The following is a 26562-nucleotide window of genomic DNA, read 5'->3' on the forward strand; positions in this document are numbered from 1 at the left end:
TTTTTTTAAATGACAGACGGCAGAACTAGGCAACGCCAAAACTCGCCTGCTGACTGAATGAATGAGGAAATCAAATGGAGTGTGCGGCTCTGAAAGAGGGCGGAGACAGAGAGAAACTCGAGGTTCATTGACAAAAACCTGGTCCCGACCAGGTTAGGTTCATAGAGTCTGTTACTACGGTAACTGACCGAGAGCTTAAGTTACCTCTCTCTCTGAAACAGGCTAGAGTTACCCCTCTTTCTCTGGTTTGAGTTACCTCCCTTTTTGAAACGGAAAACTCAGAGTTTCCCTCATTTCAGGGTTAACAGACTCTGAGTTTTCACTAAACCTGCTTTGTGAAACGGACCCCAGGTCTCTCACTCGATCCACGCCGTACAGGAGGGCACCGTGGTGCGGCCGTGCCTTTTCTGTTGCTTTTGTTTTGGCACGCTCTCACACACACACACACACACACACACACACACACACACATGCATCCACACATGCCTACACTACTGATTACTGACACTGATTCTCACGTATTTCTTAAGTTTATGTTAATAAACACATTGATTAGTTTGAACCTCGTCTTCCCTCCCGTTTTTTGTTGCAGCCTAAGAGCCGGGTTGTAACAATTGTGTTTATGATTGTTGGGTTAATACTTGGTTTTTCTTGATACTTAATTTAATGCATGTGTCTCCTGTTTAGATGCAATGTGTCTGGTTGTTTGCATGATATGTGGTGTTCTCTGGTGGTGGTCAACACATGATCACCCTGCTGCTGATTGGATTCAGTGCAGCTGCAGCCCTGCATCAAGCACCAAATTCAAACTCCCTCTCCAAATTAAAACTCAGGCAGGCACAAGCTGAATTTATTACCATTTTAATAGCATTATCTGTTAATGAGGCGAACAGTAGTCTGCAAGCTAGGACACAAAAACACACCTAAAAACACCAAACATGTTGAAGGCTTTTCATTTTTCAACACATACAGTACAAAACACTGATAACAGAGCAAATCTGAGCAAAGTCACAATTAGTAAAGCAAAGTCACTGACACTCCAGCTGACTACTGAACATCTACAAGGGCAAGGGAGTCTTGTCCTAACATCTCCTAAAAACCTAAAAACAACCACAACAATCTGCAGTTACATCCTACGCAGCAAGCTGGATTCTATCATTTAATCCTTTTTGGTGGTTACGATTTCAAATGTCACTGTCATGAAATGAACTAGAGACACATACACACAGAAAGATAATATATAGCTTACTCAGATGTTCTTTGTTCCCAAGTACTTTACAGTTTTTTTTTCTCTCGCTTCATGCCACATTATATCTGGGCCATGTCAGGAAGCTCCAGCTCCAGCTCTCTGAGGTACTGACTGCAGTTGGGGTCACCCCTCACAGTGGGGGCTGATGGGATGGGTCGGCCAGTGTGAGGGTTGACGCACCAGCACTCGCCCCTCTGACCGTGGAGAGACATCTTGCACTGAAACAAAAAATGATCCGTTTATTTCTGCATGTTTTGACGTCAGTTTAGATCATTGTGACGACCCTGACTATGCATATAATGTGTTGTTTGTGCAAAAATATGCAGGAAAAGTGTTTTTTGTGGAAGATAAAATGATATTAATTCACTTTAGCCTCACAAATGTCGAATAACTTAGCACTTAAAGGGGTAAACTACGACTTAATACAACATATTTTTGTTTAAAATGGAGTTTATGATGCTTTACACACCTTTTCTCCTCTAAACACTTGCATATTATCAGGTGGCTACACCCTCTCCGCTTACCACCCTCTTTCCCCATTTGCCTGGAGTCACCTGTTTGAGATTATACTGCCCCCTCTTGTCGCAGTTGGGGATGTGCAGGGCGTACAGGTCTTCCAAGGGACCTCGGTTATCTCTGAAGGGCATCTTAGATATCCTCTCCAGGATCTGGTCCAGCTCCTGCTGACACTGAGTCTTGAAAACAGCAAAAACAACAACACACGTCACGTTAACACGCCCGTATCGAGGCAGTCGGGTGTGTGAGCGTCACCAGGTTTCTGTGACAGATGGGTTTAATATGTTTAGCCTGCGGCAGAAAATGTTCTGTACAGATTATTCTGTTTATTCTAACTTTTGTGAACAGAAAAAAAGGTTGAAAAAATAGGAATCTGATCTTTTTTACAACTTTTTTGTTTATATATTTAAAAAACACAGAAAATTGTTTCAAAAAATGTTCAAAAGTTGAGTAAAATCCAGGCACGCAGCAGAAAAATACCCATCAACACCAAGATGTGCTTGCAAGGTAATCAGCACATTTTTGACATGCTACATAAAACTCATATAAAAGGTGCACATGCAGATTCACACACACACACACACACACACACACACACACACACACACACACACAAAGTGAAGGGGCTTTCTGTAATGAGCAAATGAATCATGTTTCCTTGCCAGTAATGAATAACAACCCTTGCCAGTGACCTCAGATTTACCTCACAATTCCATGGAGCCAAATGTCTTGTTGAGACAGTTATAAGCTTCTGGTAGAGCAATAACCTTTACATGATTTTTATGGCGGCTGGAAAATACCATGATGCCGGTTAGAAATGCCCGGGGTTCACCAGCTCCGGGACACAGAGCGGCTCAGGTGTGTTTCAGGTCAGTTAATATCTGCCTTTTGATTAAAGGGCAGTGGTTGGTGGGAGTGTGGAACAAAATAACTGCAGGTAAAAAGCTTTTAATTTGTGCTATGACCCCCCTTAAATTATTATTTGTTTTTTACCGTATTTCCCTCTAAGGCTTTGAAATGATTCAAAGTGCACTCATCAACAGGTTCAAGCATCAACTGCACTTTAAATGATCTTAAATATGGCAATAAAACACTTTGATTGCATCTGAACAGCTGCTGCACCAGAGGGAGGCGGCACTGCACTCCTTTTTCTTCCCTCACTGGTCTGAGGTGTTTTTCTGCTCCCGCCAGGATTAAAGCAGCTTGCACTACTTAGACGTTCTTATCTGCAGTCGTTTGTTAGTTGCTGACTGACATGATTATGCCATGCATTGCGGAAAACACACCTGCAAATTGCTTTGTTCATTAAAATATCTTGTGTGTAGTGCATCTTTCTAAAATTACCATGATATAGTTTGGACAGAAATATAATTTTGGTGTAATGTCAGACACAATAATCAAATTTAAGGTTATCCATAAACTTATACAAAATCAAGGTTACACAAACTATACCCTGAGGTATCTCCTAACTGTAATAAATGTAACACATATGAGCAAGGAACACCAAACACTTAATTTCCTGTGTTCTGGTTAATTTTTATGCACCAATCTGTGCCTTTTCTGCATCAGTTTATGGTGTAAATGTCTTTAATTTTGTCAAAATAAAAGTCCTCTGCTACTTTCTGCTACTTCACTGGGGGAGACAAATGCATATGTTCTAAATACTAAAGGCAACATGTCACCTGTGTCCCTCCTGAAATGTACACCTATGAATATCAGGGGACTTTGTTCCATTCTCTATGGTCATGCCCAAAATTCAGCCATTTTGGAAGAATATTTTGAATGTTTATCAGTGAAAATGGCTACACTTGACATGACTCAATGGGTTACACTATTGTATGACGTAATATCTGTGGAACACTCTATTGCCCGGTCAGATAGGGCCATGGTAAATAATATCGAAGCTCTGGCTAAGGCAGTGGAGAAGGTCAGGCAAATTTACCTATATGAATCAGGTTGATCATTTTTCTGTGGTTTACTATGCTGACTGTGGTAATTTGTGCATATACGTAATGTTATACCTTTTTGTGCTTCACATGGATATGTATGGATTTTGTTGTTTTTTAGTTTTTGTAGTAAATATTTTTTTTGTCTTGCTTATCCCTGCATGTATTTATTTATTTTTTTCCTTCTCCTGTCACCATCAAAGGTCATCCATAGCCAGCTTGAGGGGATGGTGAGACAATAGGTCCATTTTTAAAACATAAAACATATGGACACACATGGATGAGATGCAGCTATGTATGTATGAGTTATTATTAATATTTTGCAAAGAAACTGCATAAAAATTTGATCACAAAAGAAAAGAGGAAAGAGGAGAGACGTCTGTGCCCACCTTTGTGTGTGGCTTTGGGAACTGAGCAGTATTTTGTACTTGAAAGAGTTGAAATATTATTTAAATCAAAAGCAGATCTCATTTGTGAAAGTTTGGCATCAAATTTAAACCTTTATGTACAGTGAGCTTAATTGCAAACTTGTCATTTATTTTACCTATTTATCTGTCTATTGATGATCTTTTTGATTGGCTGTGCTCCATGTGCCTTGGCCAACAGTTCTAACTGTTCTACGTGGAAATCAGCGTCCCCCACTGCACAGGTAGCTGATAGTTTTCCTTTTTCACCTTGTGGTTTGTCCTCTTTACTGCTCCATGCAATTTAAGGTCCGTCTGACATCATTAGAATTGAGTCAGTATTGTTATTACAAAGGCACTGTCAGTCTTATTCATGAATAAATGGGTAATTTCTCACAAAAATTTCATGGGTGCAACATAAATGTTAAAATAACAATAATATTTTTTTGTATATTATTCCAAGATGTGTAGTTAGAGCCAACTGTGTCTTTACACTCAGGAGAGAGATCTCAGCTTCACAGTGAGGTAAAATAAATAAATAAAAATAAAAATCAATAAAGAAGAAGTGCCACATATGTGGGTTTTTTTTTGGGGGGGCGGGATATTTAATAGCTATTAGGAGGAATACATTTTTGAAGTTGTCCTATCATCAGACAACACGAAGCAAAAATGGACATTATTATACTTTATTGATCCCTGGGGGGATTTTGGGACATGTTACAATTGCTCTTATATATAAGTGCAGAGAAGTTGTGAGAAAATAGAAAATAAGAAGTATGGAAAAATATGAAAATATGTGCATTATTATACAATAAAAGAAATAAGAAATATGTACATCACACTACAAAATGTGCTAAATAAAAAAGTAATAGTAAAAGAGGAAAAAAAAAGAGGAAAAAAATCACTGATGTTAGACTGACACTTGGTCTGGGTGTGTCCTTACAAATGATTTAACTCAATTTTCTTACAATTTTCTTGTTGCGGTGCAACAGGATGTGATTCTGTACCACATATTCATACGTGGTATATTGTCTATATTGTGGAATTGAAAAACAACGCTTCTCATAAATTTGATTCCTAAGTTTGAATTTAATAATTTCCATGGCCTTGCAGCATATTATGAGAGCTCTATCCAGAGCTTTGACACTCCGATATGTCTCACCTGTTTGGGTCGTGCAGGTTTCACCTCTTCCACTTTGTTGGTCTTCATCTTGGTCTTCATCTCCTGCCTGTGCTGGCGCACAGCGCTCTCTTTGGGTCCCAGCCAGGTGGTCTCTTTGCTGGGCTTTCGGATGGCCGGGATCTCGCTCACACCCTGCTCAGGCAGCGGCTCCACGGCCTCACCTGCAGTTGGGGGGGGGGTCCACAGAAACAAAAAACAGCTGCCTCACATGAAACACTCAAAACAGCAAAGCTAGAAATCTTTCAAAATGGAAGCTTTAAGGTTGCTGACAGAAAATAACTCCAAGTGTTATAGGATTCTGTATCTGCAACTTCACTCTCCTCCAAATCACATTACCTTGCAAGGCAACTGGATTTGCAAAAATTAGATCACATGAGAATCCAGCTCTGATTTGCTACAGAGCGACTGCCCAGGCCCAAGGAAGTGTGCTAAATGTCAATTTAACATACTGGCCAAACTGTGTAACTACAACATACAGGTCTGTCACGTCGCCATTGGGTCCAAGAAGATTTTTTTCCATAGATTTTCAAACAGTGTGGCAACCACACATTAGCCTATTATTGCAATATTCAAGTGGGCCTACACAAAAAGTTATGAATGAATTTTTGATTGACTGTGTCAGTATATTGTGTGCACCCAGTCTAGCTAAAAAAATGTCATTTAATTCAGTTTCAATTGAATAACCTTCACTGATCACGTGACGGAATTATAAGTGTGGGACATGTCAAAAGCCCTGATTGGCAGCCAGTGTGATGGATGATAACATTCAGAAGGAGAAAGCTGTGAGTGGGACAATGGATCACTTTATTGTATGGAGCAAATTACACTGAGCAGCTTTCATAGGAAAGAACAGGGCCCTGGCTCCAACTCTGTATTCAGTTCTCTTTGTACACCCATGAGTCTGCCCCCAGTAGCTTCCACGGCCAAAACAGTATCGCGAAAACCTCTATCGGTGGACACATTTGTACCATGGTATGTACCATCATATCATCCAACCCTAACAAATCTAAATGTAAGGATGAGATGGAGTTTACACTGACCTTACAAGGTCATTACCAAGTATTGGTTATTACCTGTAACTGACAGACCATCTATTTCTTTTAATATATATTTTAGTTACTGCCTTGCAACAGAGAAGAAAATAAATTGGGCAGGAAAGGACACTTTGATGGACATATTGGCTTCTAAACGCATTTAACCTGCAACTTCTTAGGACGCTCTCTCAGTGCACTAAGCCACTCTGTTGCCCTCCTGCTGTCATTCTGGTAATGGATTGGGCTTTTTAGAGGCTGGAAGTGGAGTGAAATAAGCTTCGTACTGCACACATCATTTGTCAGAGCGACAAAGTAAGTGGCTTGCTCTGCTAGAAAAGGCTCTTTGGAATTCGCAGAGGTGACACTGACCCTGAACTCTCCTTTACTTGGGGAGTAGTGACGCATGAGAGGGTTTGGAAGGGAGGGAAGATATAAATTATAATTTTCTAAGTTTTCCAACATCCTCCCCACTGTGCTCGATGATCAGTCCTAATTAAATTCAGGAGGCAAACGGTCAACTTACGGAAGGTTGTTAGTTGATGCAGCTCACCTGCACCCTCCAGGATATAAAAGCTAGTCCATTAACTCAACTCTCTCTTCAGCTGTAAGTCACTCTGCATTTCTCCCTTTTCATTTAGGCACAATTCAAGACCTCTACAGCAAATATCTCACATCCAGGCTTTGCTTTCATTGCTGACGCTGCTAATTTCCACTCCCTATTGTTTATTTGCTTTGGTTTCACATTTTGTACGAGTACATTTCTTGTGTTTGTGACAATTTTCCTCATTGTCACAACTGACATTTTCTCTAAAGATAATGTTAGGGGGGGAAAATAAGCTCCCAAGTGTCCAAACTACTGTTAAAGTGCTCTGAAAAGCATCAGCACAATCAATGAGTCACTACAATCCTTTCCTTTCTCATAGAGCGAGGCAACCACATGCAGCTCTGTTAACAAGCTTGTGGGCTGAGAAAAGTTGGCCACTGTTGAACTTTAGTCACAGTCAGGTTTCCATGGTTGCTTTTTTCCCTTACTGGTGTGATTTAATTTCATGAGCAGATGTTAAAAGGGGTGATAAATGAACATCAGATATTTACACTTTTCTAAAACTTGTATTTGGAAGACTACATGAGGAAGTCAGCTTAAATTTAAGGTCCTACAGATCTAGAGGCCTGCTCCTAATCGGGCTAGGTCAGAATTATTTTCATCTATTATCTAAGTGGATCAAACCGGACTCAAGCAATCACCTCTGATCACCTGGTGCATAATAATCATCACAGACAGTCTGTTTTTTGGGGACAAGCAAAGTGTGTATTGTGAAGTGCAGGGGGAAATGATCAAAATGGTTCAAAATGGTTGGTCTGTGAACCTGACTGCTAAATCTTTGAGCACAATAAAATGATATCGTAATGTGAAATTCAGCATTTGACAGCCCAAAATGTTGCATAGATGAAATTAAAGAATTTCACATAGCCAATGGTGACATACTAGACCTGTCCCTGCCTCATTGGCTGCTGGCTCTTTGACCATATACGCTCTCTGTACCCATACATACTGTTTTTGTTCCTTGCTTTTAAAGCTTTTCCCCCCAAATTTTTAATATTTATTTACTCGTTTGCACTTTAATGTCTTTAAAATGCAATTTTAATGTCTCATATTTGATATATTCAATGCTCCTGTAAAGCATTTTGAATTGCCATACTCTTTAAACTGTCTGATAGCATTATATTTATACGACTGTATATACTGCAAAAATCAGATTACGCCTCAAGCTGTCAATTCTTTATATATTTAGCATTTATTGTTCTTTCATCTGACTTGTTGATTTGATTTGTTGTCATGTTAAAACCATTTTATGCTACTGATATATACATAATTTAATAGCATAACAATGCAAGTACACCCTTTAAAGAGCAATGAATTTTTAATTTTTTAGAATGTTTAGACATTGGAGTTGGAATGTGGAAAAAATATATTAAAATCTCATGATTAAAAAAATATAAATAAGTCATAAAAAGTGTATATGTGAGTGTCTGTATGAGTGTGAGACTGAGAGCAGATGAGAGAGCAGAAGCAGTACAATCCTGAAATGATGGCAAAAAGTGTCTCAGCCTAGGTTTTTTTCTGTTCATTTTGCTTAGGCACTGTTAAAAAATGCTTGCATGCTTAATGCTAATGCTAAAACGTTGGTGGACTTCTTATATTAAGTAAGTAAGTCAGTTTGAAAAATGTATTTATACAGCGCTTCATAGACATATGTCATAAAGTGCTTCACAAGGGCAATATACAACAAGAAAGCAATCACAAAGACAAAGTGACTCCGTGAGGGGCCATATCAGGCAATACATGGAAATGACCTTGACAAGTTAATACAGACCTAAATACTGTTAATACTGCTCATACTGTATATACTATATATGAATGTATGTGACCATATTTTCCCCTTACTGGTTATCCTGTATTCTATATTTATTCAATGTATTGCAGTTCATTCTGTTCTTCATGTTAGTCCGCACTTAACTACTTTTTGCACTTCTGGTTAGATGCTAAACTGCATTTTGTTCAGCCTTACAAGACTTTGAAGCAATTTCCAATGTCAGAGTAAAATCATGAGCGTTTTAGCTCAATTGTACATCCCCCTGATCTCAATCGTTTGGTGTAAGGTGGTCATAAAACTCCATGTGAGCTGTTTTACGTCAGTCTTTTTCCTCATCTTGATTTTCCGATTAAATCAAACATATTTAATATTACTGTAATTTTTCAGTCTTGGCTCATTTAAGTACAGACGTTCAATGACGTAAACACTGTCAACAACCAATAGCTGCGCTCTCTCCAGCACCAAACAGGAAGCAGCAAACTGGGTGGACAGTAAACATTGAGGGGACTCAGAGGAGGCAGAAGAATGTGTACAAGTCTGGGTTCTCTTGTTCTGTGGAACAGTAGGAGAAACTAGTGGAGTTGGGTTTAAATTGGCGTGTATCTGATCCACCTCCACTAAAAGCTGAGGCGACAAAATCCAAAATGTAAAGTTTGTACGCATATACAGTTTATCTCTGTGGATTATATTGATGCCGAATTGACAATATTACTGTTGACATATGATGCCTTTTATCTTGTGTTTCTGAAGTTATGTGTTTTTGCAGACATGAATTGTAATTATGTCGTATTTCTTCAAGGATGTTTGGCGTAGTACTTTCCACCAGGAGTAGGATGGGAAATAATCTCAAAAGGAACTAGTTATAGCAATCCTTTGCATATTCATATGTGTGTGACTAAAAACTAAGCAACCTTGCTCACTGTCCTGACTAATAAAACAATAAGGACAATACAAATGCCGTCACTGCACAACAGCAGCAAAAAGAAGTTGAGCTGTCTGTGGATTAATCCGGTGACTCCCTCCTCCAGGCGGTTGTCATACAGTTTGACCATCTCCTCTCTCCTTGGAGTCTTGTTAAACATCAACCTAAAAAAAAAAAGCCCCCAAAAAAAAGCCCCTCTCTTCAAACAGATGGAGCAAACAATGTGAGAGGCCATCAGGTCCAACCCAACATGTTGTTTCTGACAACAGAGCATACTTAGGGGTTGAGGGTTGACACCAGGGAGGGAGTGGAAAGGAGTGTCATTCCAAACCAGCTGATTTTTGACAAAAATGTATGCAACACGATCACATGTTCGCTCTTTAGGTAGTGAGAATGGATTTCAAATGGTGAGCAGAGTGCTTGTTTTGCAGGAAAGTGTGTATTTCATCTATGCAGGGCTTCACTTGACACCTGAAGGAAAGAAGGGAAATAAGCACAGACAGTAGAGAAGGTCAAATAGTGGGCCAGTAAGTGGATAGTTCACAGTTATGCAAGGGCCGAGCTAACATGCAGACTTGTGGAAAGGCGTTTGCAAGACAGAGAGTGTGTGTTACTGGTGGTGGACTAGAAAGGCATTCTCTGCACTCTGCAAGAGGTAAATTTGACATCCGGTTGTAGAATATGATTACAAAAGGCCTAAGAGAGAACGGGAGAAAGGAAATTCCAAACGAAGCAATAACAAGGTGCTGGCGCCTTTTGCCATCAGATAGATCTGGTGTTGTTGGACTTGAGTTCCCCTTATGACGCTCCGCCGTGCTCTCTCTGGCTTTTCTTTGAAGACTGAGTTTCTTTCCAAAAAGGGGCAAAAGTCAAATGAAATCAGGTGTGTGCTCGCATGTGCGTGCACACACAAGTGGCGCAGATAAACACACGACACAGAAAATATTGGCGGCTGGGGTGCCTTTTGTTTTGCTGTCTTACATAATCCCCACAGTATCCAAGTGCAATACCATCACTCCCTCTCTTCTGAGGAAACCTGAGATGTTCGCTCAAATATACAGTCTGGGCGCGCATAGACACACACATGAACACACAATTTATAGCGAAAACAGCGATCTCCCTCTCGAAATGTACACACACACAAACACAGAGGGTCAGGACCCCACTTTCAGGGGGCGCTAGGCCTCTGCAGTCCAAGCCGTTCCACAGCGGTGGGCTTGGGATCAGCAGTATCAACAGAGCAGCAGGCCTACTGTCCAGTCTACTGCTTGAGTTAATCCTCACACAATGGCCCGAGAGGCTTCCTTTCTATATCTGATCCATGTCGAATTCCCAGATGGCACGTAGGCCAGAAGTGTCATGTCTGATTGTCCAGATTCTGGTCAACTGAGCAAATGGCAGACTTGGCCGGGTGGTGGAGAATGGAAAGGTTGAAAAAGGAAAGATCCAAGCACACCAGCGTTCTCGCTCCATCCTATTTCCTTAGATACAAAATAGACCCTTGTTTCATTGTCAGACAAACACATGGATGTGATGTCTTTCTTATGTTGTGCCATGGAACTCACTGAAGTAAGTGGACGTCAATGGAACCAAGGAGCAGCTTCTCTCAAAGTAGAAAAATCGACTTCAATCACTGTAACTTCCACTGCACATCAAGCATTTTGGTAACCCTTAAATTAACTCCACAGTTTGAAATAATATTGAAGCTTTCACACATTGCAAAACAAAAAATAATGTGTAATTGACTTTCATTTAGACTTTAAAAAAATAAACTCTGTTGTTTCAACTGGTGTTGTGAATGGCTATTTGCATTGTTGCTATGCAAGACAAAAAAAGATTTGCAATGCGTTGCACAACATAGTTTGTATTTAAAATTTAAATGAAAGTCAATGGCTGTTGACAGTGTGGTAATTCTGCAACTAATTAGTTTATGTTTTAGTAAGAACAACTTTTTTTTGCAGGAACTGAATTGGAAAATTGATATAATGTTACACTTTCACTGGCCAAAAATGTTATATTTCTTCTTGTTTGTCCATCTAAAGTTGAACTGCTACTTGATTTCATAGACATCCAGTCATTTAAGATCTAAGCTAAGATCACCGATCATTATACCTATGCATGATTGGCCAGATTCTGGTCGACTGAGCAAATGGCAGACTTGGCCCGATGGTGGAGAATGGAAAGGTTGAAAAAGGAAAGATCCAAGCACACCAGTGTTCTCACTCCACCCTATTTCCATAGACACCAAATAGAACCTTGTATTATTGGCAAACACAAGGATGCGTCTTTCTTAAATCTCGCCATGCAACTCACCAAAATGAGTGGGCATCAATGGAATCAAGGAGCAGCTTCTCTCAAAGTAGAAAAACTGGCTTCAAACACTGAAACTTTCACACCACGTCAGGCATTTTGGTGACCTGGCTGTAAATGTAATTAATTTCATAGTTTTAAATAATTTCACAGTTTTAATGCATTGCAACACACAAATGAATGTGTCACTGACTTTCATTTGGACTTCATAACAAACTGACTTATTTCAGGTGGCGTTGTGATTGGGTAGTTGCAAAAAGATTTGCACACACACTGTGTTTGAAATTTAAATGAGAGTCAATGGCTGTTGAGGTATGTCCTGTGTGGTAATTTTGTTACTTATTAGCTTATGTTCTAGTTTGAACAACTTTTATTTCAGAAAGTGAACTGGAAAATTGATAGAATTTCATACTTTTGTTTTCCAAAGGTGTTTTGTGTGTAGGCAATCTTTGCAGAAGTTTAACAAGTTTGTATGCCTGCCTTATGTTGTGCTGCTATTTGTTTCCACTGGCATCCAATAACTTTGCTCAGATAACCTAAGATCACCTTTCATTATACCTGTGTACAAAGGTATTTAAACTGCAGCGACATCAGGAAAGCACCAATCTAATTCAGGTTAAGTAGGAATATTATTCACCCAACCTGAACTGTCCCTTTAAATGTCGGAATGTGAAAATCCACAAAAAAAGTTTTCTCTCTCAATATGGCTTTTAAAACAGCTCTGAGGTGTGAAATAGGTCATGTGCCACTTAAGAAGTTGATGAGGGGCACTCAGAAGAGTAGCTGTAGTCCATCATCCATTACAAGGCCTATTGGGACTGTTTTCCTAGAAACACAAACTCAGCAAAGTGCAGATATGTTTACCTTCCAGGCTTTCTGGCCCGCAACAGTCATCTAAAAGCAGGCTTTGGACAGGCTCTGGCACGTACGTGCACACCTCGGCATCCAAGGCCAGGCATCTCACTCTCTCCCAGCACCGCCGGGCGAGCTCTGGGGTGATTGTATGGGACTTAAACTAGGACATGAACAGAGGCAAGCTGGAACACATCAACCTTGTGGGGCATCACACGCAGCTACCACTGACAGTCATTCTCCACCACTTTGGGAAAGATAGGAAGGATGGGATTGGACAGAGAGCACGAAACCTCTTGGGGTTATCTGACAGGGAACACTAAGGTATAAAGGATTGTTTTATCTGTCAACAAAAGTTAAATTAAGGTTGCACAGTTTTTACTAGGAGACAACAATAACAAAAGCAACCTGAGCAGGCATTGAGGTATTAGGTAGGAAGGGATTTGCAGTAACTTTTTAACTTCGCCAACTAATTAATCCTTCACTAATACAAGGATAAAAAAATAAAATCCTATTTCCATTTATTCACTAGCAGGGGCAGAGCTGTGGTTTGATGCTGAGAGTCAAGCCTCCACTGTTTTTGCAAAAGCCCTGAATTTATGCTATTCCCTAAAGAAATATAAATGTTTTTCTGTTGGCCTAGTTACTTGGCATTGTTGGGGATTCTTGTTTTGCAATTAGAGCAGGCCTGATTATTAAGGCTTTATGATACAAATGTAGCAGATTTGTCAGGTAAACATTCATTCTGTGAACTCTGCTCCAGCATTAGATAACAAAAATGGGTTTCATGATTGCTTACTGGGGCTGCCTCCTTATAGTAAACCAAACGTTAGTCGACTAGAAAGGCCATTAGTCAGCAAGATTTCATTGGTCGCTTAGTCACAGAAAACAAAACAAAAAGAACAAACAAATGTGGAACTCTATTACAAGCTGTGCCTTGTCAAAATAAATCAAAATCTATATGACTGAACCATGTGAGAATTTAATATGAAAGGACAGACACGGAAAGTGGCCATGCTCAGCAGTCAGACAGGATTCATGTTACAAGTCAATGACAGCTGACAGATATCTTTCCCTTCTTCTGTAAATACTCAGTCTGATAAATAAAAAGTTGATCATTTTGGTGCAGGGCTACCCAGAGCTTTATAAATCCAAATGTCAGCACTCACAAATATCATATATATTAGTCTTTTAATAACGCACAGCAGTATCACAAACGCGTTTCAGCACTTGGCTTTCCTCAGCGTTAATGCACAAAGTGGGTATAGCCCACATATCTAACAGACAGGACCTTGCTGAATCACTCCAGCTGGCATGAATCAGTCAATCAACCAATCGGATCCAGAGATCCACAGAGCAAGATGTAAAGACAAAACAAAGAGTGGCCAATAGGTATGAGCCTACAATCCAATTAAATTAAAATTAAAATAATCAGATGACTATCCTTAGTACGTCAAAAACTATCTTAACAGTGACTGATCAAAAAAACTTGAACAGATCAAGTATAAATACATATGTAAACATCCAGATAAATAATGACATGAAAAAAGTGTAATCACTCTAAAGGTAAATCCTATATAATGGCTATATCAGTCAAACAAGCAATAATCACAATACAATGATCAAACAATACTAATAAACAATTAAATAAGTATCCTTAAATTACAAGACCAAAAAGGACAGAAAAAGATAAAAAAAAAAAAGACGAGTCACCTATCCACAACACCGAATGGGTTCCATGTTGAACATATTAAATCATGCCAGATGACAAACATGTGCACATGCTGATACCCAGCTATAGAATAATACAGGAAACAAACATCTTTCTTTCAAAGTCCAGTGTCATGTAAGACAGTAGCCAGACTAGTATCTAATCTACCTCATCGAGACATAATGAGTAATAGGTCTAAAGTACAAAAAATATAAAAAATATACAAAAATGTAAATGGATCACCTGAGCTACCCAGAGCTTTACATCTGTCCCACGGACGATAGGCCTACACACTTATAAACAGCGTCTGTACTTATAAACAGCGTCTGGAAGAAGAACAGTTCTGCACTCAGGATTTCAGGTAAATAGGCTATACGGTTCTTGTTAAGGTTTCTTGTTTCCAAGAGGTTCAAGACGTGGCGGGTGTACAGCCCCTAATTTCCAGGACTGGTACCTGAGATTATTACACAGGCTAGTTGATAACATGTCAGACAGGAAATCCAAAGTGTGGGATCATTTTGAGAAGGTGAAGGACGAACCCAAGATGATATGTAAACTCATCTTCATTGGTCGACTCCAAACATGACATATCATCTGAAACATGGAAGTAGCTACATGCCCATTAGCCACTTAGCACAATCATTACTGCTTTGCCGACAGCGTCATTAACAGGCGGCTCGCTCAGTGTGTGACGTGCACTTGTAGATAGAAGTGTAGGCCTATATTAATGAAGGTTCATTAGAATAGTTTGGTATTTCTCTGTAATGTAGCACAGTGTTAACAATGTTACTGATACGATTCTTTCTCACACCTTGAACTCAAACTCAAACTCAACCAGTTAGTAGCCAGTACTTCAGCCAGTTCAAGACCAAGTACCAGGAAAGGTGGTTATTTTATTTTAGAAATGGCTGCATTTTCTCCCAGGATAGTGTCACAAAAGTGGTTGATATTCAAGACATAGTTGCATTTTCTGCCAGGAAAATTGGTTGTTTTTTATCAAGACATCGATACATTTTGTGCAGGGATAGTGCCAGGGGAAATTGTAATTTCTTTAAGACATGGCTGCATTTTCTGTATGTTTTCAACACAAATAAATACTATTCTTTACTGCACCATCATGGAGCCGTAAAATATCCAATGAAACAGCTACTAGTTGGGTAACAATGAAATTTTGTGCTCACATTAAAGGATATATTCTATTGACTTGGGGGATCCCCAAACCTTTTCTTTCACACAACCATGACATGTTTGCTTTAAGTGAGATATCTCAACAGCTATTGAATTGGTTGCTATGACATTTGGTAGAGCCATTCATGTTGCCCACAGGATGAATCCTAATAACTCTGAGGATGCCTTGAGTTTAACTCCAGCTCCAAGAGCAAGCATGGAGAAACCTCAAACCCTCACCACCACTGTGAGGGTGAGGACAAACGAAAAACTTATAAGTTCCTACTACTGATGGAAGTAGGAAGTTTCCCCCTTTAAAACAAGTTCAGAAGATGTCCCTCTCCCCTAAAATGCCCTGTGCCCCCTTCCCCTCCAGTGTCAGTAGCATTTCAGACAGTGTTTGTATTGTCTTAAATCACCCTTGACCCAAAAGAGGGTGGGAAGTTATTCTGGATCTCAATAGGCACGAGGAGATTCTTGGCACGGGTACACGTGAAGTTGACGCCTGGGGGGGAGATGGCACAAATGCCCCTGTTTTTGAAGAAGCCTGAGGGGGGGGGATTATCTCGGAGCTATTTCAGTCCTGCGGGCTCCGTCTGAATGCCCCCGCAGGTACACAGGAATGCCCCTTGTTAGCTAACAATGTTTTCTCAGCGACCAGATGGCACAGGAGTTTTCTTTCCACCTCATTTTTCCTCCTCATAACAACTTTTATAACAGTATTGATACAAAGATTTCTCATTGTCAGCATGTAAAACTGACTCTGGATAGGTTTGGGGCAAAATTGCCACTCAAACAAAGAGTTATTTTGAGAATTAATAACCAATATCTCTTAATAAAAAATGAAGAGCATCACTTTTTTGAATTTCACAACCAACTATGAGCCTTGCTTGGGCTTTGTTCATCAACTTGTTCCTTATCGAGGTCACATATGGTATGATCCCAGTCATAACAACTAAATGCCCAGCCAGTCTGATTAAAGGAACCTTTATTTGGGTCCAGGTTTCTGTGGGAACAGAATATCAAGTGATACTGTGCATAAACAGAGACGGTAGTGGGAAAGTTGTGGGTGTTAGTTTGGAATAGGGAGAGATTTCTGCTCAAAATTAATGAAACGTGGAATCTTTTTGTTATTGGTAAAAGTCTGAAATAAAAATATACTTTTTAAATCTTAAAATGACCCATTTTAATCAGATCTTGGGTTCATGAGGGAGTATCACATTTAATCCTCCTTTTTTCACCACATCAGAGAGAAGTCTTGATTATTTCAATCCATCCCAGGATACTCATGAAAGCCTAAAGTCCCGGTCCACTTAAAATGTGTTTTTCTTCTGTTTATGCCCCCTAAAATGTCCAACCTTGACTCTACTGATTTTTACCTATGCAAAGTGTGTCTGTAGAGAGGTCTTTTCATAGTCCTTGACTGAAGGAGGCTATGTCTGCACACTTCCCTAAAATCTGAGATTCAAAAGTACACCAAGCAAGCTGCATTTGGTACATCACGAACGCTGGAAACACATATTGACTGAAGAACAGACTACGACAAAGAAACCGTCAGTGCATAGCAGACTTTTCAGTACAGAGGGCAAGAGTTTGTTGTATATGCATGGTGAGAGTTTTTACAGCAAACATGGCAGAGTGCGGTATTTGGACGTAAACAGCACCATGGAGCTTCCTTCCACTGCCTACCAAAAACCCCCACCACAGCAGATATTACTGTATGTTTTATAACCATTAACACTGTGTCAGCCACGCTAGTTACAAACAACATGATGTTAGCTACACCATTTTGATACATCTGCTAATAAATGATTTTGATGCACAACAGACTCCTCATCTGAGTCTGAGTCTAACTGATGGCGTGTTCCATTTGCACTGGGAAGCCAGATATTTTGAGTTCCCAGTCAGAAATTTCAACCATAATACCCCCTCAAGTGAGGCTTTCAACTCTGAATGTCAGAGGACCTCACCAACACCAACTTCCAAATCCAACATGGCTGCTTCGTGTAGTAATAAACTCTTTATAACCACTTTTGTCTTGTTTGTGTCTCATTAAAATAGCCACGCAGTTGTGTCCAACTTCTATCTGTGGACATGTTGCCCATAGAGCAAGTGCACTATAGACTTCCACTGGCCAAGCCGGCTACTTCCAGTTTATGATTTAAACATGCAGCTCCTCTAGACCAGTGGTTCCTACCTGGTCCAGCTACAAGGCCTAGATTTCTCCTTAGTCATTAGTTCAAGGCCCACACAGTCGAATATATTCAGCATCATACTTGCATTTGCCCATGCCATCAAGCTAGTTTGCTGTCTCCGTTAAGTAGCTTTCTATTATTCACTCACTCTACAACAGGAAACGGCACCTCAAAGTAAAAGCTTGTGTCGGAAATTCACTGTACTTCAAAAATAAAGTGTTTTTTACAAACCTGACTGGAGTCACTTACGGTCCTTTCCAAATGGACCTGCAACCCACTTCTGGACCGCGACCTACCAGTTGGGAACCACTGTTCTAGACTCCAAATGTTATTGGACTGAATGGATTAAATCCTGATAGTGAAACGAGTCATTTTGTGGGGGCTGTCATGTTAAAAATAAAACGTATCCACTGATTTACAGACATCTCTTTCCCAATGTAAGTCTATGGGGAAAGTCTTTTTGAGCCCAATGGCATCACGTGATGAATATGGGAGTTGAACCACACTGTAGCGCAACGCTGAAAGTGGAAAGCAAAAACCTATCCAAACAAAGGAGTAATCTTGCATTCATGTCGTGTTTGAAAAATAACTTCCCTTCTGGGAAAATTCCCATGAACTCTCCCTCAAGTCTGAGCAACAACTCAGAAAGTTGGCAAAAAAATTGGTGCATGTGTTGCCAAGTTGACGTCATATATGTGGAAACATGGTGGATGAAAATAAATGTTTGGTTTATGGTAGTAAACTTTTTATTAATTCACATATTGCATGACAATTTTTTGTCCAAATGTAATTTGTAAGATGTTATTTGGTTGTAAGCATGAGTTGCTTTGCACAGAGAGTTAACTAGAAAAGTTATTTATTAGCATTTGTCAGGAAAAGCAATATTATAGTTTTAGAGGAGGTGCTGGTGCGGCAAATAGTCTGGGATAAAATCACTTTGTAATATAAAGCTTCCAACTTTTATTAACATTTTTAAATGCTCTGAGGAATAAAATACAACACGTCTTCTTTGTAGCATCCATGTTGTTTCCACATTACGACTTAAAGCTCACTGCAAACACAGAAGAACCATCTCCCAACTTGGGATATAAAACCATCAGAGGCGCACGTGAATGCAACAAAAGACTAGAAGTGCTTCCAGTTCCTTTTCACAGGCTTTGTAACTTTTTATGTGGAAAAACTATTAAAAATAAAATATGAATGATAGCAGACTTTTTTCTACATACTTTAAAACGTGTCTGGAGGAAGACTTTAAGATACTGAGTTGCTTGTTCACAAAAAAACACTTGAACAAAGACATGCCATGACAGTGTGCAAACGTCTGATAGAGATATTGAAACCAAGACAAGAGGGCTCAGTGGAAAAGATGTCAACATGTTTCTCTGCCTTTTAGTTTGATGTTTTAACACATCTGGATGACTTTGGTAGAAAGCTTAACGATAAAAAAAATTACCAGTAATCATCCATTTTAAGATACGGACATTATTTGAGGAACTTTTGGGACAGAATTACGCCCAAAGTTTACTTCAGATCTCTTTTTTTCAGGTCATATGAATGCAAGCATGTGTATTTTCTCAGATTCTCAGCCTGCAGTGCAACACATGCAGGCAATACTCATGCAGCACACAACAAACACACACATCAGAGATGCTGAAGGCCCAAAGGGGGGAAATCAGAGCGCACAGGGTTTGGTTTTGGTCTTATTCAACTTAACCAAGTGCAATTTCATATTTTCATGTTTTCAATTCAGATGTTTGGGTGGATCCACACGTCTTCGGGTGCCATGCATAATTTTAAGTCTGCAACATCACGGGCTATTGTCCTAATTAGGAAAGCAACCCTACTTTTAATACAATATTCACTAAAACCTATTTTATAAAAGTCAGTTTCCTTGCACTTTCAAATACCTTTGATCCAGCAAATTTGAATGTGAGTCTATCATAAGGGAATTTTCAGTGTGGCCAAAGTCTAATAAACTTTCTGCTGAGCTATACAAGACGTCACCGCATTTTGAAATTGTTCTATGCACACTGGGGAGTTCATTTCCAAGAGATTTATGAAGCAATATCTGTTCTTTTTATTACTGAATTACTTATATGCTGTAATCAGTTGCTTTGATAATTTACAACAGGGAACAGAAATCGCCTGTGGCCTAGACCAGAGGAGGAAATAAGCCAGTGCCAGAACATTTCATCCAATCAGTTTCATTAAAAACAAACAGAAATCTAAATTAAATCATTGCTCTACTTTTTTTTAGGCGTCACCACCGATTTCTTTCATATTTGGTATTGTGGTTTTTTAGGTATTTAAACAAGAAAAAGACTGATTTCCCCCAAAAGGAACCCCTCTCTTACATTCCCTTTTTAACTTGCGTGATAATGCTAGGGTCGAAAGAATACTGGCTCTGATCTTTGACCTCTTCAGTTGTTTGCTGTGCTGATCCAGGAGTTTACAAGGATTGCACTGCTGCTGTCACTGCAAGTTGCGATGGATAAGAACTTCAGATCAATTTCTAAAATGCTGTCTTTGCCAATGTCACGTCTCATAAGATGTTGTCAAAAGGAGCAAGGAGCAGGACGTTTTTTGAAGTCTTAGTGGTACATTTTTTTGTAAGTCACAAGTCTCTGCACTAAAGTCCTGAGTCAGATCCCAAATCTTAAATTTGAGTTTTGAGTCCTAAGTAATTCATGATGCACTCTTCACCAAATGTAATGCCATTTTTAACAACAAAGTAAAAATTAGTGATGAGCGAGTACACCATTTTCTGTATCTGTTCAATTAACTTAATTATCTGTATCATATCCAAATGGGCGCAGTTTAAATCAAATTGGGTGGGGCTTAAACAAGGAGTGGGTGGGACCTAACCGGAAGTTATTATATTAAAAAGTCAGATCCTGAACACAGTGACCCAATGAGGATTGTCCTTCACCACATTGTTATATGGATGTTGACACATCTTACTCAGGTGATACTCGTGCTTGTAAAAAATACATTACCTGTACCGGATACTCATATTTGACTCAACCCTTGTAATTATGGGTAGGTGGAAAAAATCGATACAGCATCATATCGTGATTTTTTTGTATGGCGTCATATCATCGTATCGTCACACAGTGCCAAGTATTGATTTTTTTATTATATAAATTCTTAATGTGACAAATACAAATTAAACTTAGCCTACTAAAATGTATTAAACATAGCCCACTAGAATAATATAATCAATTGCTTTTCCAGTCCACCAGATACATTTTGCTACTGCAAAAAAAGGCTATAGTGACATGAGCAGACTGAAAACTTATTTCAGTCAAAAAGACATAATGTACAGTTGAAAAAAGGCAATAAAACACAGTATATTACAATATATTTTAGTGCAATACTCAGCATATCGCATCATATTTAAAATGAAAAAGTCATGTATCGTGACTTAAGTATCGTCATAATATCGCATCATTGATCCTCTAATATTAATGTTTTACATTTACAAATGTAATGTTGTTAAATTTGTATTAATTTGTGGCTGTTAAGCTATGTTAATATTAGCCTCGACTTACCGTTTTTTGTGCAACTTCAAATGTTGTACAAAGTTGGAAGTTGTTGCGTCTCTGTATGTAATTTAATGTTTGATTTGCTATATCTCAGTGCAATCTACAGGGCAGTTAGTTGCCGGCTATGCTCATCTGCTTCAGTGACGGTACTTTATCTTTATTTTATTTTCATTGTTGTAAGTATTTTCTTAAAATTGCCTTATTTTATTTGCTTGAATCCTGCATTGTTTTAAACCCGGGATCAACCATGTTAAGTCTTCTAACTTTTTTTTAAAAGCGCTTTATGAATGAAGTTTATTAATATTATTATTATTGATTCAGAAGGTAGCGTATTCAGTGTCCTATGACCTCCACCACCTGCCCCCATTTATTACAAACACGAACTAGAGCTAGAAATAACACAAATAAACAACTTGGCTAACAAACAGAAATAAAAAATAAACAATAAAAGATTTCAGTGTGTGCAAATTTGCATTTCATTTTCTTTGTATTGTTTAACTGATCCATGGATGGCTTTTGCCTTTTCATTTTCTCTTACTCTACATCTTTACATACACTCTTTTACTTTCAATTTTTTTGAATGACAAAAAAAGCCCTAGGTAGTGCCCTAGGCAGTCGCCTAAGTCGCCCACTTCTAAATTAATCTTTGAGCAAGGTGTCAAGTATTTTCAAGTCAAAAGGCTCAAGTCCAAGTGAAGTTGACAAGTCACTGGTGTTAAATTGGTGTCAAGTCGAGTCTAAAGTCATCAAATCTGTGACTTGACTCTGACTCAAAACAAACTCATGTGACTCGAGTTCACACCTCGGCTGATTTGATCTGCTTGTTCATGCCTGCCTAACTCAAATTAAACTTCATCACATCATCTTAATAACATCATCCTGTTACCATGTGTTGTGTTCAATGTCAGAGTTTAGGATGTGCTATCTATGTCTGTGTCTTTTAATTGGAATACTAGAAAAACAGGATGCCAGGATGTTGAGTCTCACAAACATCCAAATAAAGCAGCTGCAATATTTCATCCTTTGATTCTCTGCCCAGGGTGTCAAATTGGCTCAAGAGTCACTGCTCCCCCTGCTCAACACTCAAAACACAGCCACTTAATTACTGTATTATAATCAGCCCATTTTTTTTACGGTCATTTACAGATTAATTCCTGGAACAAAGGAGGTGCAGTGGATCGTAGCCAGAGCGTTCAAGTTTGCTTCCAACAGCCCCCGTGAGCTGATTTCTATCAGAGCTTTCATTACTTCCTCTTTTTAGCTGTGTATCTGAGAAGAATTTATGACAGGAAATCAAGTCTGTGTAGTCTCAAACTGGGCCAAAGGAAAAGCAGGAGACTGACAGCGAGCGTGTGTAATACCAACAGTAAGTTTACGATGTTATATATAACGTAAATCAAAAGGCATAAATAGAGGGGATATGCAGGCTATGGTGACGTTAGACAGTGGTATGGCTGCAATTCTGCTTAGAAATACTGTATGAATTAAATTTCAGCTGGACACAAGAAGAAGAAAGTCTTGTGCTTCCTCTTGATAAAAAAAATATTTCCCTTTCATCTTTTAACCTTGAGAAAGCTGCACACCTCGCTTAGACCACTAACTGAAGCACTGTCTTTATCAGAAATGACTGTTCCATCTGCAACAAGGCTTTTATCCAGAACAACTCAGCCATATTTAGCCAATTTCTCAGCTTTCACAGGTTTTTGGACGCATCTAACGAAATCTCAGACCTTTCAACCTGCAAAGGAAGCACAGCCTGACCCAAACCTGAGGAGGAAAAACCAGTCACATCTCACAAATTGCCTCTTTGCAAGCAAGTCTTTACACGATGTGTCCACGCATTTTCTTCTCCTGTTTTGCTCTTATGTAACTCCACAATTCACGCCTGTTTTATTGCTTGTCTGTTATTGTTTGAAGAGGGCTGCAAAAATAAACTTCGCTGCGTCAGGTTACATGAATGCGGAGTGAAGTCACTACGATGGCTATGGTTATTAAATCCCAGAATGTGTCCTGAAGTATTTTTTGACCTTTTGTCAGTAACAGAGAACAGGGTTACTCTGAACGCAGTCTCCGATAGTTTCCAGGAGTTGAGTGCCAAAACAAACACATCAGTCTGGAGGTAAACTCTGACAAAGCACGGATTTGGAAATGAGTAGAAATCACAGCGCGGCTGGCTCCACTGGACGCTCATTGACTGTGCGTGTTTGCAGGTCCAAAATCAGCCAATTAATGAGGCTGTTGACTTTTCGTCTTCACCGTGACCTGTCCTTATTTAATCACAACCCCACATGAGCCCTGCTGGCTCCAGGCCGCACTCATTGTGATCCCCTCCTCCCCCCTCCTGCACATACATCCAGCTCATTTTCCAGGTAGACACCCCAGTTAATGCAGTCCCTGTCAACAGCAGTTTATAGCTATTCCTGGTCAAAACCCAAAGTCCACTTTTCCAATCAATGCAGCTTTCCTCCTGCTGTCTCTCTCTGTTTCTTTCTCTCCACTCCCCTCTGGAAATGTCAACATCAATACTATGATGTTTTCTGCGTCCATCCCATTCCGAGTACAACTTCTGGGAATATTTGCAGGACCTTGTTCTCTGGTGCAGTGTTTTAAAGGCTGTTTTTTTAGATGGGGGGATATTGGGAAAGAGTGGAGGGCCAGCTGTTGGGAGCATAGCTGAGGTTAACTTGGGCAGAGCGACTGTTCCTTTTGTTTCTCTCTCCCCATGCACACCAGGATGATTCACAGCACTATAAACATGTCTATGCAACACAGGGTTTAACGTGAGTATTACAATACCTCGTGCAACAAGCGTAAAATAGGTCATTAATGCAGTGGAAGTTAAAAAATAGCACATATGAAATGCATGGTAACTTTCAGATTATAGGTCAGTCCTGTTTATGCAATAGATTTTAAAAGGATGCATTGCAGACATCAAAGCAAAACTATGTAAAATATGATACAAATATCTAATGGATATCATCCACTGGTGCAAAATGCTCACCAGAACTTCCTATTTTGCACAGATTTGGGCTCAGGCTTCATGACAATGCAACATTTCTACACTATTCCTCAGGCTGCAGTCTAGACAGTGTCATTAAAAATTGATAGAAGAAAACCAGGTTTCCAGTAAACTGACTGACCGCTGGTTTGCTCCCGGTGCTCCTCGCTGTAAGTGGTCGTCTCGGTGTCCACTTTGCGCCGGCACTGCCCCTGGCCCTGCACCAGTTGCTCCAGAGGAAGCTCCGAGTCGGGCGTCGGGTAGCATCGCAGACCGGTGGAGCACCTCGGGGTGTACACGCCGCACATCTCGCCCTCTTGCCGGGCACACACGGGGCAGCACCCGCAGCCAGGCTCGCGCACTATCTCCGCGCAAGTCTCGGTGAGCCTTGGGCACAGCGCCTGGCGCTCCGCGGTGCAGCCGGGGCAGCGGAACACCATCTCGGCCAAGGAGGCACCGGCGAGAGAGGCGGAGAGGATCAGCAAGCTGCAGCCCGCGTACGACAGCATTGTTAAAGGCATGAGTTTTTGGGTCATTATCATGGGGGCGATGGAAGGCAATTCCAAGTGAAAAAAAAGGGGAAGAAATGTGCATGCGAACAGGTGAAGCCGGGGGCTGGGAGGTCTGCTGGGTCCTACAAATTCCCAGGTTTGCTCTTGGGGCCACATGTGGGTGTTAATATGGGAAGAGAGAGGATTTAGTCCAAATGTCATGTTTTAGCTCTGCTAAAATGTTGGCAGTAAATTACACTGACTTGTGCTCCTTTCCTTATTTTATCCTCAGATTAACTGACATGGCTCAGAATGGGAATAAAGGTCCTAAAAAGTGAAGTGAATTTGTTAATTGAATGCATTTTAGGCTCTAGGAATACAGCAGCCTGACTGAACGAAATTACAAGCCCCTCAAGTCAGACCAGCTGTTAGTGGTTTTTGATTTTATGCCATATTTTTGATCACAGAGAAATTTTATTGCACCATAAAACATCTTCCTTTGCCAAAGACATAATTGCAAATGTTTAAAAAAACAGTGTATGCTTTTGTGACATAACATACTCAAACACACAATCTCACATATGTTTATAGGCCTAAAGTGTCATCATCATCACCATCATCATCATCATCATCATCTTTTAGGGTGAAGTCAGGTAATGTGGGACAAAATAAGGTTTTACATCTTGGACTCTTCACATTAGCAGCCAATCACTAAACATGTTGTTGCATTGTTAGTACAAGTGTGCTTCACATGACACAACCAGTTTGACTGGTCATGTTGATTTCCTGTTTTTGGCATTTATCTTGACTTATAACTTACTTACACTCAAAATATTTCCCATAATACACCTTAGTTTTATGGGAAATGGTTTGGAGTAGGTGCTTAATGCATTCAGGTAAAATGGGACATTTTTTCTGAAGTGTAACCAGCATGTTTTAGGCTACCAGATGCCATAAAATCATGACCTATCCATGTCCATGTTAGCCACAAGCACACACATGTATGTCCACTGTAGGCAATATGGCACCAAGGAAACAGGCGGCAAAAGAGCAGCGAAGGCATGACAGAAAAGTTGGACCATCTTTTTTAGTGAATAGTTAGTTACATTTATGATTTGATAACTGAACTATTAATGGATTCAACCATTTAAAAATAAGTAAACGCAATTGTCCCTTTTTTCTCACTGTCCCACTTTACCTGAATGTGTACCGCAAATGTTATTACAAAAAACAGCGTGTGCTTGTGTTATATAACATATACTCAAACACACACAAGCTCACATATGGTTTATAGGCCTAATGTGTCATCATTATCATCATCATCATCGTCTTATAGGGTGAAGTTAGGTTATGTGGGACATCAGCTAAAATTGGACAAATAAGAGCAGAGCAAACAGTCGAAAAGAATGACTTATCTCAGAACTCGGAAGGGAAGCCATGCATCTTTTTGGAAGTAAGCATAGTGATTGACTTAAACTCAAAATATTTTCACAACACACTTAAGGGAAAGGGTTTCAAGTAAGTACTTAGCGCATTCAAGTAAAATGGGACAGAAAAATTAAGTTAAAATGGGCCATTTTTCAAAAGTGAAACCAAGATGTTGCAACACCAACATCATGATTTGTGCTATTTTGTGCCACCGTGTAATATTACAGACATTTTAA

The 26562-nt window shown here is 39.7% G+C and overlaps 1 protein-coding gene across 1 annotated transcript; it reads right to left on the reverse strand.

Annotated features, from left to right (window-relative positions):
* Window positions 1–845: 845 nt before the first annotated feature.
* Window positions 846–25014, reverse strand: igfbp2a (insulin-like growth factor binding protein 2a). Its single transcript, XM_049570356.1, has 4 exons — window positions 24550–25014; window positions 5278–5459; window positions 1804–1944; window positions 846–1467 (listed from the first exon to the last, which is right to left on the reverse strand). The coding sequence occupies exons 1-4, from the start codon at window positions 24947–24949 to the stop codon at window positions 1309–1311; spliced, it is 882 nt and encodes a 293-aa protein (XP_049426313.1). The 5' UTR covers window positions 24950–25014; the 3' UTR covers window positions 846–1308.
* Window positions 25015–26562: the final 1548 nt, after the last annotated feature.

This window comes from Epinephelus fuscoguttatus, linkage group LG24, assembly GCF_011397635.1.
Source record: "Epinephelus fuscoguttatus linkage group LG24, E.fuscoguttatus.final_Chr_v1".
In the NCBI taxonomy this organism is placed as follows: Eukaryota; Metazoa; Chordata; class Actinopteri; order Perciformes; family Serranidae; genus Epinephelus; species Epinephelus fuscoguttatus.

Coding starts and splice junctions, on each gene's coding strand:
- igfbp2a (XM_049570356.1), bottom strand. CDS start 24,949: ATGATAATGACCCAAAAACTCATGCCTTTAACAATGCTGTCGTACGCG. Junction 1,945..5,277: donor AACCTGCACGACCCAAACAG/GTGAGACATATC, acceptor GCTGTTTTCAAG/ACTCAGTGTCAGCAGGAGCT. Junction 1,468..1,803: donor GGCAGTATAATCTCAAACAG/GTGACTCCAGGC, acceptor TTTTTGTTTCAG/TGCAAGATGTCTCTCCACGG.